This window comes from Hoplias malabaricus, chromosome 9 (assembly GCF_029633855.1).
Source record: "Hoplias malabaricus isolate fHopMal1 chromosome 9, fHopMal1.hap1, whole genome shotgun sequence".
Classification (NCBI taxonomy): Eukaryota; Metazoa; Chordata; class Actinopteri; order Characiformes; family Erythrinidae; genus Hoplias; species Hoplias malabaricus.
The window spans coordinates 19,692,924-19,707,988 of NC_089808.1; the positions used below are offsets into that span (position 1 = coordinate 19,692,924).

At 39.7% G+C, this 15,065-nt stretch overlaps 1 protein-coding gene across 2 annotated transcripts; it reads left to right on the forward strand.

Moving 5' to 3' along the window:
- On the forward strand, positions 1–12,755 carry sall2 (spalt-like transcription factor 2). 2 transcript variants are annotated; one of them, XM_066681606.1, is made up of 3 exons: positions 1–339; positions 4,987–8,398; positions 9,655–12,755. In XM_066681606.1, exons 2-3 carry the CDS (start codon positions 5,240–5,242, stop codon positions 9,910–9,912), a joined length of 3,417 nt encoding a protein of 1,138 aa, XP_066537703.1. In that variant the 5' UTR covers positions 1–339; positions 4,987–5,239; the 3' UTR covers positions 9,913–12,755. The 2 variants fall into 2 exon arrangements, with proteins under 2 accessions (XP_066537703.1, XP_066537704.1); XM_066681607.1 differs by having other exon boundaries at positions 3–80.
- Positions 12,756–15,065: the final 2,310 nt, after the last annotated feature.

Sequence of the window (15,065 nt, forward strand, 5' to 3'; positions counted from 1 at the left end):
GTCGAATAATCAACAAAAGCAGACGCCGAGGAAAGGGCCATTTTACCCCTCGAAGTACAAAGGGAGCTGGTCGATAAGAGGTGGGGGAGACGTTTTTTTCTTCTTCTTTTTCGGTCATATCGCTATGCATCTTTATAATGTATCGTTGTTGGGTAAACACATGCGAAACATAACCTAAGATATCGCTGTACAAATAACGACGACGCTGAAAACCGTTCATATCCCTGAGGCTCTGGAAGGACTCGTCTGCGCATCTGAGTGGCCGCCGCTGAAATGTCGCCGACTGGCTACTTGTGTGTCTTATGATTTCATATTCAGCGCTATAATAACTACCAGACGGTAAGTAGTTCAGCAGTTACATAATAAACCACAAAACAAACACCGACTCGATGGATGAATAAGCTAATCTCGTCTTGTTCTGACATACGAAAATATGAATCATAAGTCATAACCAATAACGGAATATTATGCGCAACAGGTACGCAACAGGTCGCCTGTACAGTACGCTGAAGAATTGCCTTCTTATTCGCCAACTTGTTTAATCGAGTTTTCAGATCCACCTTAAATGCTACAGTGGCTCCTTTGTGGCGCCTAGCGATAGAATGTAACCTATGCATCATTTAAGGTGGAACTTAAAATTACTATTTATTATGTTCTGACAACATTCTGTAACGTATGAAACATATAAAGGTTAGTGAACGCATCATGAAATAGTGTGTTTGGGCCGTATTATCCTCTTCAGTGGGAAATATATTTTATTCTGAAGGTGTGTCCATGTTTAATTTGTCGTTTTGACGCTTTATTTGTTGGTGGCACCTAAGCTGCGTGTTATAAATCACGAAGCTAATTTCCAAGCTCATTTTTCCGTTACACGTGGCCAGGTACAGAAGGCAAGTCTCTCTCTCTCTCTCTCTCTCTCTCTCTATATATATATATATATATATATATACACACACACACACGTTTATATTATTATTATATTATTATATAAGCATTATTAAGCATTATAAGCATTATTATAATAATGCTCCCTTATATTTCCAAAACATCTTCAATCCAAAATTGTAGTATTATAATAATCAGATAGTGTTGTATAAATTTAAATAATAAAATACATTGCCACTGAGATGAAAATTGCATATTAGTTGTTCCCAGTTAAAATTGTAACTTAAAAGAAAACAGAAAGAGTCACAAATGTTTAAAATTTAAAAGTTTAATGTTCTTTAAACAGATATTTTTAAAGTGCCAGAGTCTTTTGTTCCTGGTGCTTCCCCCTAGTGAAATTCATTTTTACAGCACTCTACTTAAATCAATGGGGAGGGGGCGGTCTCCTGCCTACTTTAAAAGCTACATAGTGCAGTTTCTGCAGTGCTGAGCCCAGAGCAGCAATGACAGAGGAATGTTTTCCCTATTACAGGTCAGGGAAACATCACAATGATTTAGAATCTGTAATTGTAAGGTAAATGAACCTTGTCTTAATTTAGGCCTAGGGTGTTTAATTATGCATATCAGTAATGGTAGAAAACATAGCACATTGTGTGTCAAAAGTGAGGTCACCACAGGTCTAGCACCTCTACTGGCTGGTGGCATTAAGATGGGTAGCTACACCATACCCCGTAAGTTCTCTAAGGCAAAGCAGCCAATTTCCAGTGTAATTTTCCCTCTAAACTGACTTTCCATCTCCAGTGTCTAATTTCAACAATTAGATTTAACTGCAGTAATGTTGCCAGATTTTATTAATCCTGCCTCCCCAACTCAAATGGTAAAAGTTAAATGCAGACAAAAACCGATGCAGTTTAACAAATGAAAATGATTAAGGTTGTTTGCAGCCTGTAAAAATCACTCTTGCACTCCTGACATGGCTGAGCTCTGCAAGAAGGGGACGGGTTAACCCAAATGAGGAGGCGTGTGTTTCTTGTAGAGAGTCTGGCACATTTTGCCACTTACCCAATCACAGGTGTGCTATTTGGCATGACGTGTAGAGTGGGTCACAATACCAATCAACGCAACTGGCAGAATCCTGACAGTGAGACATTAATGTAATGAAAATATCATACTCTCTGTGAACTTGTGGGCGACTACTGCCCTAAGAGTTAAAATATCATATAGACATATTATTTGCTTCTTTTCTCAAGTATTGCCATGCTTTGTTCCTTCCCTGTGCTCTGTTTTGTTAACACCTTCATCATTTTTTAATCTAAAGTGTACAGTTACTGGCACAGCTACAAATTTTACATTGCAACCTACCGTGTCAATATATATATTCTTTGTTTTTCAACATTGCCATTAAATTTATATACTTATTTCACATTTAATGTGGCTCATATCATACCTGATGCAACTCATCAACTTAATATCGGTCTCTTCATGAACTGGATGAGGTGTTTTCAGCAAAGTACGAGCTACACAAGTCGATTGCCTGGATAAAAATTAGAAACCTATACTGATAGAGGTTCTTTCACATTTATTAAATATATAGTTTCTTTATCTGCTAAGACAGTTACATTAAAACATTATACACACTTTCAGTAAAGAGTGCTCTGTCATTTAGACTATTCACTAAAGCATTTTGGTATCCAGCACTGTGGTTACATTCTCACGCCGCCTCCCCCCTTGATCCTCTCACTCCTTCAGATCTGAAATCCCATCCCATCCTCCAACTCACAATGCTCCCTGAACACTTAAGAGCCAGCCCTGTTGCCACAGCAACATATGACCAGGGACAATGAACCTTGCCACAAAATCCCCCTGTCTTCCCATTCTAAAACAAATAGCCATACATATGCACAAGTTCAATAACATGTTGAATGTACTTTTACAGACTATTATACTTTTCAACGTACATACACCCTTCTAACCTAGTTGTTATTCTTTGGGCATAAACACGCTCTGACTGCCTAAAAGATTTGAGCTTATTAGCATTGGCACCACATTCCTCAGTAAAGAGCATGAAGACGTGACGTTTGTCTACAGCAAAGGAAGAAGAGCAAACACACTAATTTATTCCTAGCACTGAGTCCGGTTCCTTTGAAAAATTAACCCACAGGTGGATTGCTGTTTTTACCTCACTAAAGAACCACAAAGCCCCCTCAAAACAATGAGTTTTTAAACAATGAGTGCAGTTATAGCACTTTCTTCATATTAGGTCAGTCCCTTCCCTTGCCACCTTTAAATAAACAGTGGATGTTTTGCCCACTTTTGTTCTTATGAATAGACGTCATGGTGAATACCGAAATACAGAATGGTTCTGCTACAGGCAGAAATAAAATCACATTTAGAGGTTAATTAATGTGGGAAAAATATTTAAAAATTGATGTGGTTTTGTATGGAACTCTGAACAATTTTACTTGAAAAAGGGTTATAATCAACCAATTTTGTTTCTATTCTGGAATTCACTGTTTGTCAATTTTGAAATACAAATTATATACATATATGGTCAACAGGTTAATGCCAAACAATTGTTGTCACTATCTGCAAGGACAGAATGACTGCTAGTATTATGTAATAAATACATAGCAGGTTTTTATGTACCTTTTAAATACAACTGAAGCAGTTGCCTCCTGTAATTGAGAGAAAGGTTGTAGAGACAAAAGTTGAAATGGCTCAAAGACCAAATTTACAACACCCTCCAGTCTGACATGTACTTCAAAATATAAAGACCCTTTAAATATAAATAACCAGATTACTGTTGAACTGATGAAATTCATTAGTAACATTAATCTTGCTATTTGCATATCTTTAAAACGCTCTGTTGGCAAAACATTGTGCCAATCATAGATAGGCTAAACATGCTAATTAACATTGTAGATAGACTTGCATAGTTTGTAGGGCTGTCAAAATTAGTAACTATAAAAAAACATTTACTTTAACAGGCTAAGTACATTTGAATAGTAATGGAAATTTTTTAGGCTCTGCAAAACAGCTCAGTAGAAAAAATAGCTTTGGAAAAATTTTGCATATAATTTCGGATTGTCGCACTTCAGTCCAATCTAATTTATCCAAAGTGCACAGAATGGGGATGGGCGATTATGGCCCCAATACAATATCACAATATTTCAAAGTATTTCTGGGTTAACATAGGTTAATATTGTAAATATATGTTTAAAAAAAAAAAACTGTAAACATTTGTTTTGTTTTGTTTTGTAAACAGTAACTTGTCAAAGTTTTGTATAAAAAAAATAACGTAACAAATAATTCTACCAAAAATTTAAAGTGCGTGCATAAAAACAGAATAAATATAAATAATTGTACCATTAAAAAAACAAAACAAAATTTACAACTTAACAGTAGACAACAACAACAGCAAAAATACAAAATGGATGCTGTACTGAGTCAGTGTAGTTGGCTTTTCATCTCTCCTTGCAATGTTTTTGACTTTTCTCATACTCAACTGAGGTGACGGAACAAATTTGTTTCCGCCTTTTGTTGATACAGGCTTGTTTCATATCTGACATGGCACTGTGGTCTGTTGTACATCTCATATTTTATTTGATTTATTCATATATAAATTACCTCCACATGAATAAAGTAGCTCCTATTTTTGGAACTCTTTCCACTGCAGAAACAATTTGTTGCCTTGTTGTTGCTGTGCCTAAACGACTCGTAATGAATATATGCCATGTTAACTGAATTACATTACATAAAAGTCCGATTAGCACAATATAGATTTAATTTTAAATATATATATAATCAATTTTATAATGAACGATACAATATGACCCAAACCTTACTACAGAATAATGCAGAGTGACCACACCTTACATGCTGTGACAAAATTTTCAGTGTGTGTAGACCCCAAAGAAAAATTCAAGAAAAATAATATATTTCATGATGCATTAATGCATGTTAGATATTAATAATCTGTATTTTCACTGAATGCTTACTATGCATCTTTGAAGTAATTATATCCTTGATACCATGACAGCTTAAAAATTGTGTTTAAGTGATGCTACACATTGTGTAAAAGGTCTCTTTTTGATTTCATAGAAGCTGGCAGTGAGGTCCTTCCACATCTACACTTGCAAAGACTTTTTGTTCTTCTACCTCTTCTTCAAAAAGTTTCCCAAAGTTTTCAATATCCCTTCCCTCCAAGCCCAACTAAAGGCCTTCTCAGCCTTTACATGCCCACTGCAACCTTACCTGCCAGCCCATTACTCTTTGACATCACCCACAGGATCCATTCCCAACACTCCCTTTCAAGTATTCTTCACATTAGTAGTACAGTACGCCTCAATCTGGCATGGCTTCTCCAAAATTAGCTGTGCCTGCCACACCTACCACTTTGTCTTCATCCTCCTCCCGGTCTGCTGCTTCCTTCTGTGCTCCACAACACATTAGTAGCCTTAGCTCAGTGCCTGAGGCCCCTGCTAGCCCACTGGCAACATCCTTGTGCCCAAGTACTATTCCGGCAGCAATGGTCAGTGCCCCTGTCAATATTGCTGTAATCCTGGAGGAGCTTCGTATTTTGCAGCAAAGGCAGATCCACCAGATGCAGATGACTGAAGAGATCTGCCGGCAGGTGTTAAGACTTGGAGAAACATCTTGTGATGATACAGCTCCCCTCATTTTGTCACCACTGCCATTCTGTTTGGAAGGTTCAGACCGCACGTCAAAACTTCCTCGACTTAATAAAACCCCACCCCCCACCTCTATTACCCCTCTCTTGGCATGCATCTCAACACTGCTTCCTTCTCAGTCTTCAAATAAACCTTCTAAACCTGCCCAGTCCCTGTCCCCAGAGAAGCACACTAGTGTTACAAGCTCTCGCTCTGTTGTGTCATCCTCAACACCAGGTGCTATAAGCTATCCGCTTATAAGTAGCCTCTCCTTTGGCTTACCTACCCAGTACTTATATGAGAAGTCCTCGAATGCCATAACATCTGGTGCACCCCCTGCTACTGCTGACTCAGAAGAGCAACAGAACTCAGCTCAAGGAAGTAGTGTAGCATCCTCAGGACGTTTGCAGCACACTTGCCGGTTTTGTGGAAAACACTTTAGTAGTGACTCTTCCCTGCAGATACATCTGCGCTCTCACACGGGTGAAAGGCCTTACCAGTGCCCTGTTTGTCTTAGCCGGTTCACTACAAGAGGAAACCTCAAGGTTCACTTTCTCAGACATCGTGAACAAAACCCAGAGCTGTCGTTCTCCCTTTTGTCTCCTGCACTCTTTGTGCCTGGAGCAGGGGGAACAATTGGAGGATCAGCGCAATCTCAGTTGGTTAGTTCTGCTAACACCAGTACTCTGGACAGGCAACAGAAACGCAGAGCAGAAGATGACCTGAGTAGTGTAAGTTTGGAAGTTTCTGGTACAAGTGGTGGAATGTCCACAGCCTTGCAACGCTCCCCACCCTCCTCTCTGCCCCTGCCACCTAGTATAGATTTGGCACTGTTGACCACTGCTCGCTCCCTCTTGCAGCTCAACTGTGTTGCTGCAGCTGCTGCAGCTGCAGCTGGTACCTCAATTTCCACCTCTTCTTCAAATGTGGCTTCTTCTTCCTCCTCATCAACATCTGCACTCACTGGACTGTTTAAAGGAGCAAAGCAACAGCGCTTTGATGAAAATACTCCTCCTGTACCTGACTTGCTCCCCCAATCTACCTATTCTCAACTAAGCCACTTACCTAAAATCCTTTTCCCAGCTGCCTCCTCCCACCACCATACAGCTTTTGGACTTCTTAGATCTCCAACTTCAACAGCATCCAACCCATCATCCAGTCAGCAGCAAATGACCTTCTCCTCTGCACCTTACCCTAAAGATTCAGCATCTTCGGTTTCTGCTTCCACTCCAACTTCAGACACATCTAAATTGCAGAAACTTGTGGAAAAATTGGAGAAAGAGCCTCAAACGTATAGTCACTGGCTTCCTGGCTCTAGTGGAAATCCTTCTAGCAGTTACAGCACAGGAGGAGCCCTGAAAACTGCAAGTACATCTACTACTTACGTGGTAACCTCCCCACCATTCTCCACAACCAATACTCCACCTTCCTCATTCAGCAGGGAAATGATGGCAGCCCTTGGAATAGATGCCAAAGGAGAAAATGATTTTGTGGGGTCAGTGATACCTAACCTACACTTCATGACATCTTCTGGATCACTCACTCCAAACCAGTGCAGTGTATGTCTCCGGGTGCTTAGTTGTCCCAGAGCACTACGCCTCCATCAAGCCACTCACCTGGGTGAACGTCCCTTCTCCTGTAAGTTGTGTGGCCGATCCTTTTCCACCAAGGGCAGCTTAAGGGCACACCTTGCTACCCACCGAGCGCGTCCACCAAACAATCGCACCCAGAATTCCTGCCCACTTTGTCAAAGAAAGTTCACCAATGCTGTGGTGCTGCAGCATCACATTCGAATGCACTTAGGAGGACAGCTACCAGCAGATGGTGTTGGAGATCAGGCCTCATGTGAGCTATCTAAGTCTCAGGTGCAAGACAACCTCAGTACTGCTTCAACTATATCATCTAACATGGATAATTCCCAAGAGAGCAGTTCATCTGTGATTGCCCCAGATCCCCTTGTTCTTAGTACCTCTTCCTCAAGAAGTACCAAAAACAAATTCAGTTCAGAAATGATTCCCCTATCTGACCTAAGCATGGACCAATCTCTACATCACATTCCTCCGTCATCAGAGAGTGCTAATGTGTCTCCTCTAGCAGCATCTATCACCTCCCCTAAATCTACACAACCACCCCCAGCTTCAGGCAAAATAGGATCTCCTGTAAATGACGAAGACATGGTTGACCATCCCATTAAATCTGTCACTATCGAAGACAATTCAGCTCCCATCTCACTTTGTGAAGCAAAAAGCAACCAACCTGACCATACAGTTCATGGAACTCAAGTGGACCTCAATTCCTGCGAATTAAGCTCAAGCCTGGAAAATTTGCTGAGTATGCCAGCCCACAACTCTTCAGCATTTTCTCAACCGTTAACCACACCACCGTCTTTGCTGACGCTTAACTCTGAAGATTATCCTTCTCACACCGGATCCCTGTCAGAGTCTGACATGAATATTATCTGTAAACCCAAATCACTTACACCAGAGTCAAATAAAGGAGGTGATATCTTGCAAGACACAACAAGGATTGTCCCAGCATCTGAGATGGACAGTAATGCAACAGCATTGTCATACACAGTGGAAAAGGCAAGTGAGGGACTGGAAAACAGTGCACTGGACTCATCCCAAATGGAACAAGTTGAGGCAAAGGAAGATGGCCAGAATAATTCCACAATACAGAGTGATGTTGTTGGTGTTAAAGAGGCTGCAGTTGCTGAAAAAGAGCAAGCACAACCAATGGTATCTACATCTTTGGCTTCTTCTTTCTCTCTGACTCGTCCAGACAAAAAAATCTACTGTTGCTCGGAATGTGGCAAAGAATACGCCAGTCGCAGTGGCCTGAAGGTGAGGGACTAAATAGAAATGCCTTACATAAATGCTTATTTCCACTGATTAATGTAAAGGTCTGTATTTGAGTGATAAGCTGAGCTAGTTTCAGTTTTACATTTATATAATTAGTACCATTGTGCATTTTGTCAGGCACCCATACAATATAGACCAAATTAGTAGTTCCCTAAAAGGTTGTTTTCAGTCATGTTTCTGACAACACACAAAATCCAGATAGAGGGCAGGAGGCGAAAAAACAGAAGAGTGGAGCATATACTGTGCTAGTTTATATATTACATGAGAAATGTACAAACAGTAAATTAAAACATGTAGGAGTTGATGTTTGTTATGGAGAGCAATTTTTAACTGAACTGTAAAATTAGCTGCTCTAGAGGCAGTGTAAGAAGTGTTCTTCAGATGTCCTTTTACACAAGAACACTAATGAATGCTCACAAAGGTATTGAGACATCACCATGTTTTTAGCACTTGGGTCAACTTTTGTACCAAGAAGTTCCATGTTGACTGTCACGTGGTTCTTTTTTTTTGTCGTTTGGATTAATCAAGCAACAACATTCAAAACCTTGATGCCACTTGATGTTACTTTGGTTTACTTAATGTAAAATTAAGTTTTTAAGTCCATAGCCAGTGGACACCCTGTGTGCCTATAGAACTAAACAAAATACAATTCTCGCCCCTCATAGACCTCACAATAAAGTAAATTTTTCCTTTTCTACATTAAGTGGTTTGGCAGGTATATACTGGTGCCTGCTGCAGCATTTAAGGTAGAACAGGGCTGCCCACCGCTCCAGGCATGGGTGCTCACTGCCCCCTAGTGTTCACTAGTGTGTGGAAATGTGTGTTTTGCTGCACGGATTGGGAGAACACTGTGCAAGCACAGTAGCCACTAAAGTCATTCTAATTCTAAGTTCAAAAGATTTTGAAACACAAAGGACATGCTTTATGAGAGCATGTGATGGAGTTACCGGTATATTTAAAATCACTTTCTGTCCTCCATCTGCAGTTCATGCAGTGATGTGATGTCATCTATAAACAACCTATTACAAATTGTAGTCCATCTGCTCTTCTGTATAATTTGCTAGCCTCTCCCCTTTACTTGTAAATTATATATTTGGTGCCGTTATTCTCAGCACTATAGACCTGATAAATTGAGGTCAGTGATAAAATGAAACCTGATAATAGAATGCCATATATATTCAGTGAGTTAATGTATTGTGTTAATATGTGTCAACAGTCCTGTTTTTATGTACTTACAGGGCCATATGAAGCATCATGGGATTACCCCTCATGTCCCTGCAAGATCCAGGGTCTCTGAAAGACATCATGCTTCGACTTCACAAAATCTGGCCATCACTGCTTCTCCACCTCCAGCCACTAGAGCTTCTGTCAGTTTCTTGAACCAGTATCAAGCCCACCACAGTGTCAGCCATGTGAATCCAAAAGGGAACTCTCCAGATCGTACTATGAGTCATAAAGGGAAAAGGTCAGAGGCGTTAGATCAGGATGAAGGCTAAAGGACAGTGTGAAAATGGTTGACTGAAGAAACTGAAACATGAATTGAAGTAACGTAAATAGCATTTATATATATGCATATGTATCAACTTATCTCTTTCTTGTTTACTGGATTTTTTTGTTAATTAATGAAATTAGGAAATTTTGTTTTTCTTTTAGGTAGTTTAGTACTAACTGTGTCTGAGACTTTACACAATGAATGTAAATTTGGCATCTTGAATTGATTTAGGCTTTGAAATAATGGTACTATCATATCTGTTATCTTATATAGGATTAACTGGTCACATTACCAATTCCTTTATAACAACTAACACACAGATGCATTTGCCAGGATAAAGCTGAGTGATGGAGGCACAACTAGGGCAGTCCTACCCACTCAGAGAGAGTTATTAAGCCAAATTGCAGTATAAACAACTTTATTTGCACAAATAAAGTTCTTTATCAAAAGTTATTAAGCAAAAGTCATGTGTAAATATGTTGTAATATTTTGATAAAAGTGTATTTAAATATAGCACTTTTATGCCATAAAATTGCAAAACAAATAAAAATTAAATATATTGTCAGTTTGGAGCAAAAAAATAAACAAACAAACAAAAAAACAATCACTGGATTAGGAACACCTACTTTGTATCTTCACTCTTTGTCAGCACCACTGACCATACCCTGCCCTTCAGCGCTCAGGACGCCCACAGACCAGGTGTGATGTGGTGGATAATTCTCAGCACTGCAGTGACACTGATGTGGTGGTGGTGTGTTAGTGTGTGTTGTGCTGGTGCGAGTGGATCAGACACAGCAGTGCTGCTGGAGTTTTTAAACCCTGCGTCCACTCATTGTCCACTCTGTGAGACACTCCTCCCTCATTGGTCCACCAAAGTCAGAGACAGTAGCTCATCTGTCGCTGCGCAGTGTGTCGGTCGTCCTCTAGTCCTTCATCAGTGACACAGGACGCTGTCGGCTGGATGTTTTTGGTCGGTGGACTGTTCTCAGTCCAGACACTGAGGGGTTTAAAACTCCAGCAACACTGCTGTGTCTGATCCACTCGCACCAGCACACACACTAACACACCACCACCACATTAGTGGTGTGTCATTGCAAACACTGAAAATGATCCACCACCACATCACACCTGCTCTGTGGCGGTCCTGTTGGTGTTCAGACCACTGAAGAGTAGGGTGAAATGGGCCAAGAAATTATGCAGAGAAACAGGTGGACTACATTTTGCAATGGTAGAACTACAGGGTGCTCCTGTATGGTCAGTGGAGCTAATAAAATGAGTACACTACAGTGAGTGTATATACAAGGAAGGTGTTCCTAATCCAGTGATCATTCAGTGTATGTCAGCTGTTTCTACTCTTGATCGTTTGTCAGTAGTACAAAGAAACAGCAGTGCAAAATTCCTGAAATTATTCCAGCACTATTGATATCTCTTTCCACACTTTGCAGTGATTAGGATACATGGCCAAGCACAGTTCGCAGATGAGAAAGTACACAGCAATATCCTGGGGGCCTCAAGATTAATTTAAATTCTCTTTATAACCACAATGATCTAGCCTTTTTTTTTTTCTTATAACATTAAAATGTGAGTGGAAGGGGATATGCTACAATACCCTATTACTGTAGCTCACAGGAGCTACTTCAGTCATAAACATATTGACACCATGTAAACACTCTTGTGAATGGCATGGCTTTAACAATGTGTGGCTTTAGGTCACAATATACTGTAAATACTCATTTAACTTCAGGCTTTATTAATGTTTTTCCTTTCAAGACTGTACTATAACAAATAATGTAATCTGTAATGTGTCAACAATGGATTAGCGGTCAGTGATTTGTCAACCATACATAGTGTTTAGATCACTTTAAATGTCAGTCAGTGAAAAGTCTTGGTGATCAGTTCAGAGTTGTTGCTGCAGTAACTACCGTATTTGTTGTCAGTGTCCTTTCCCAAACTGAAACTATAACAAATTCAAAACCAGGTCAAAATGTCACACTTTCTGTGATGTTACTTTGGCAACCTTCTGTGACTGTTCTGGATCTGAGTTGATGTTCACTATCTAAATGTTTTTGCTGAAATGATATGCACTCACCGACCACTTTATTAGAAACACCCAACTTACTTTGCTAGTGTTTCCTTTCTGTTAAAGCATCATTGTGTGATATTTTTATGCTAAAAGTAAACAGTCAAAATCACTGTGATGCTCCACTGACCTGTCATACATAGAGAATTCCCTCTGTCTTTCCTACACCAGGCTCAGCACTTGAAAAGCTGCATTATGTAACTTTTAGAGGAGGGTAGGAACCGTCCGCCGCCCCCTTTTAATAATTTAAGTACAGTGCTGTAAAAATGTAAAAACACTAGGGGGAGCCCCAGAAGTTAAAATCTTACCTAGTTTTGCTTTAAAGCATAGTTTCTGCTATGCATTCTCTGGCCTTTAAATGTTACAGAGCCTTTAAAAGATTCTCATGCTTGTATATGGTTTAAGATAAGTGCAAAGTACATTTTTATGAAATAATCTTTTTTTTTTTAATTTAATACACTGCCATGTCAGCGTCACTGCTGTACTGAAAGTGGTCCACCACCTAGACAATATCTAGACAGCAGTGGTCCTGTGGTGAGAATCTGAACGGTGATTTTGTGGCAAACCCACTCTACAGCTGTACAAATACTACAATACTATTGCGTAATTTATGTACACTAATATTAACTAAATGTTCAAAGAAGGAATTTCTAATAAACTGGATGGTAAGTGCATTTCTTAATATATACAAGTAACCTATGTCTTAGTCCAGTTGTTTATGTGCTGCCATTTATTAAAATTTCTTCTTCTTCAAAAATAAATAAATAAAGAACCAAAACCTTTTCATATAACGAGTATATGAGTATTATTTATTGTGATATCATGGATGACATCTGTCCAACACTGTCTAATAGATTGTGGAAACACCTTCTAATCCAAGTATTCAGCTGCTTTAAAATGTACTCATAGACACAAGTTCAGTTGCAGTTGCATATACAAATATCCCCAACCCAGTTTAGTGATAAAGGGTCAGCTAATGCTTCACAAAAGCCAATGTGTGGAACAGTGGAAATGTGTTCTTTGGAGTGATGGAGCACCATCCAATAACTTTGGGATGTGTGTGTTTTTTTTTTGTAATTTTCCTACAGCAGTAGAGAATTTCACTCATGTTTGAGGCTAAAATGCATGAGAGCCTCAAAGAAATATTATTATATTATTATTATTAATATTAGATTTTTTTAGAGGCTGTTATTGCAGTAAAGACAAACTCAAACTCTTAAAGGGACATTAGGTTGAAGTTTAAACTAAAAATTACAGCTTCAAAATTATTGTGAGGATAGATCCTTGGTCATTGCTGTCCTGAGCTCTACAGAGACTACACTATGTACCTTAAGGAGGCATAGTGATGTGACATAGTGTTACTTTAATACTCAAGTTCAACAGAAATAGTTTATGAGGAGCAGCATACAAATGTTTGAACATATAATAAATACAGGCATATGCAAAATAATAGATACCACTGATTTTCTAAGTGCATGTGGGAATCACAGCCAATAAATGGGCAATTTTGGGAGGAAAAGCCATATGCCATAACCATCTCTAGTGGTTGTTAATTTATTTTATATAAACAGTTAAAATAGCTCCTCAGGGGTGCACTGGTCTAGATCTTGGCCCTATAGTTTGGAGGTCTTTGCTCACTGGTGATCTTTAGCCGAGGCTCAAGCCAAGAGTGAACTTCAGTTTCTTGATGTGTAGATCCCTCAATCCCTGCGATGTAATAGGAGCATCTGACCACAAGGTGTCTCATGTTGTCCAGTTTATTGAACATCCCACTCCTAAATCATGGCCATTAATATTGAGCAGGGTCCTTTTCAACTTTTACAGCTTCTGCACGTCTTGGGAAACTTCACAGAAACGTTTGACGTGTGTCAGAAAGTACATTTGTGAGAACCTGGCACAAATTCTTTCTTCCCATTCACCCCAAATGTATTCAGTGGCTTTGAGGTCAGTTCTCTGCACATCAATGGTGTTCCTGTATACCAAATCCATCAAACCATGTCTTAAAGGCAAAGTTCATGATTTGAATCCAATACACTTTATAAAAAAAATACAGAGAATGTTTACTTACTATTTGCTAGCTCTCTGATCTGTTTCCAAACTGGAAAAATTTCACAGCCCTGGTACTGTAAATGGGAGAAAAACTAAGTGTCTCAGTCTGAAATGGCTCAAGCTTTCTCTCTGTGTGTAGCTGAGACATGGCATTTGAAAGTGTTCGGACAGTAGAGAGACTTCTGAATGTTGAAAAGCTTGATAATGATGTGGATGTTTCTCTATTCCTGCTCCATAGGTGAGTAATATTGACTTATTTGTTACTTAAGGTGAAACTCTCAAAATTAGGGAGAGCTCTAACTGCATGAATGTAGACACTGACTGAAAGTGCTACAAAACAAAACAGGTTAGAGATGAGTGGTAATTCAAACAATGAGTAAAACCCACAGAGAGGGTAAACGTCAGCCATGAACAAGCTGCAGCCAGATTCTTGCTCAACAAAACTGTTCCACATTAAATGACGTGGAGTTTCTGAATGAACACAAATGTTAGACGGGAGTTTGTTTTGCTGTGAGAACAGCAGTTCTGAAAACTGGTTGTGGAACTCTGCACTGGGGTACAGTTATTCTGGAGCAGGAAGAAGCCTTCCCTAATCCTGCCCCAGATTGCTGTACCCTAAACCCTAGAAAACCAACAGCATTACAAATTCCAGTAGGTAGCTTGTCCTGGCATCCACCAACACTAGATTCAGAATGCCAAAAATTAAGCCCAGACATGTCTATTGTTTGTAGACATGCATGCACCTACTTGCCTGTAGAAACACGCAATGCCCTTCTACACTTGGCAGTCTTGCCAGACGAACTTGCAAGGCCTACTGATTTGAGGTTAAATAGTTGTTGTTTTAGGCTCTTCACAGTACTGGGCGTTCTTGTTTCGAACTATTAGAAACACCCCTAAAAAACAAGAACGCCCTGGTTCTATCAAACTGTACTGTGGGGGTGGGAGTTGGCAGGGGAAACGGGGGAGTGCTTGTTTCCAATGGGTGGGTATTGGGGGACTGCTTGTTGAATAGAAAGCCTGCCAGCTCG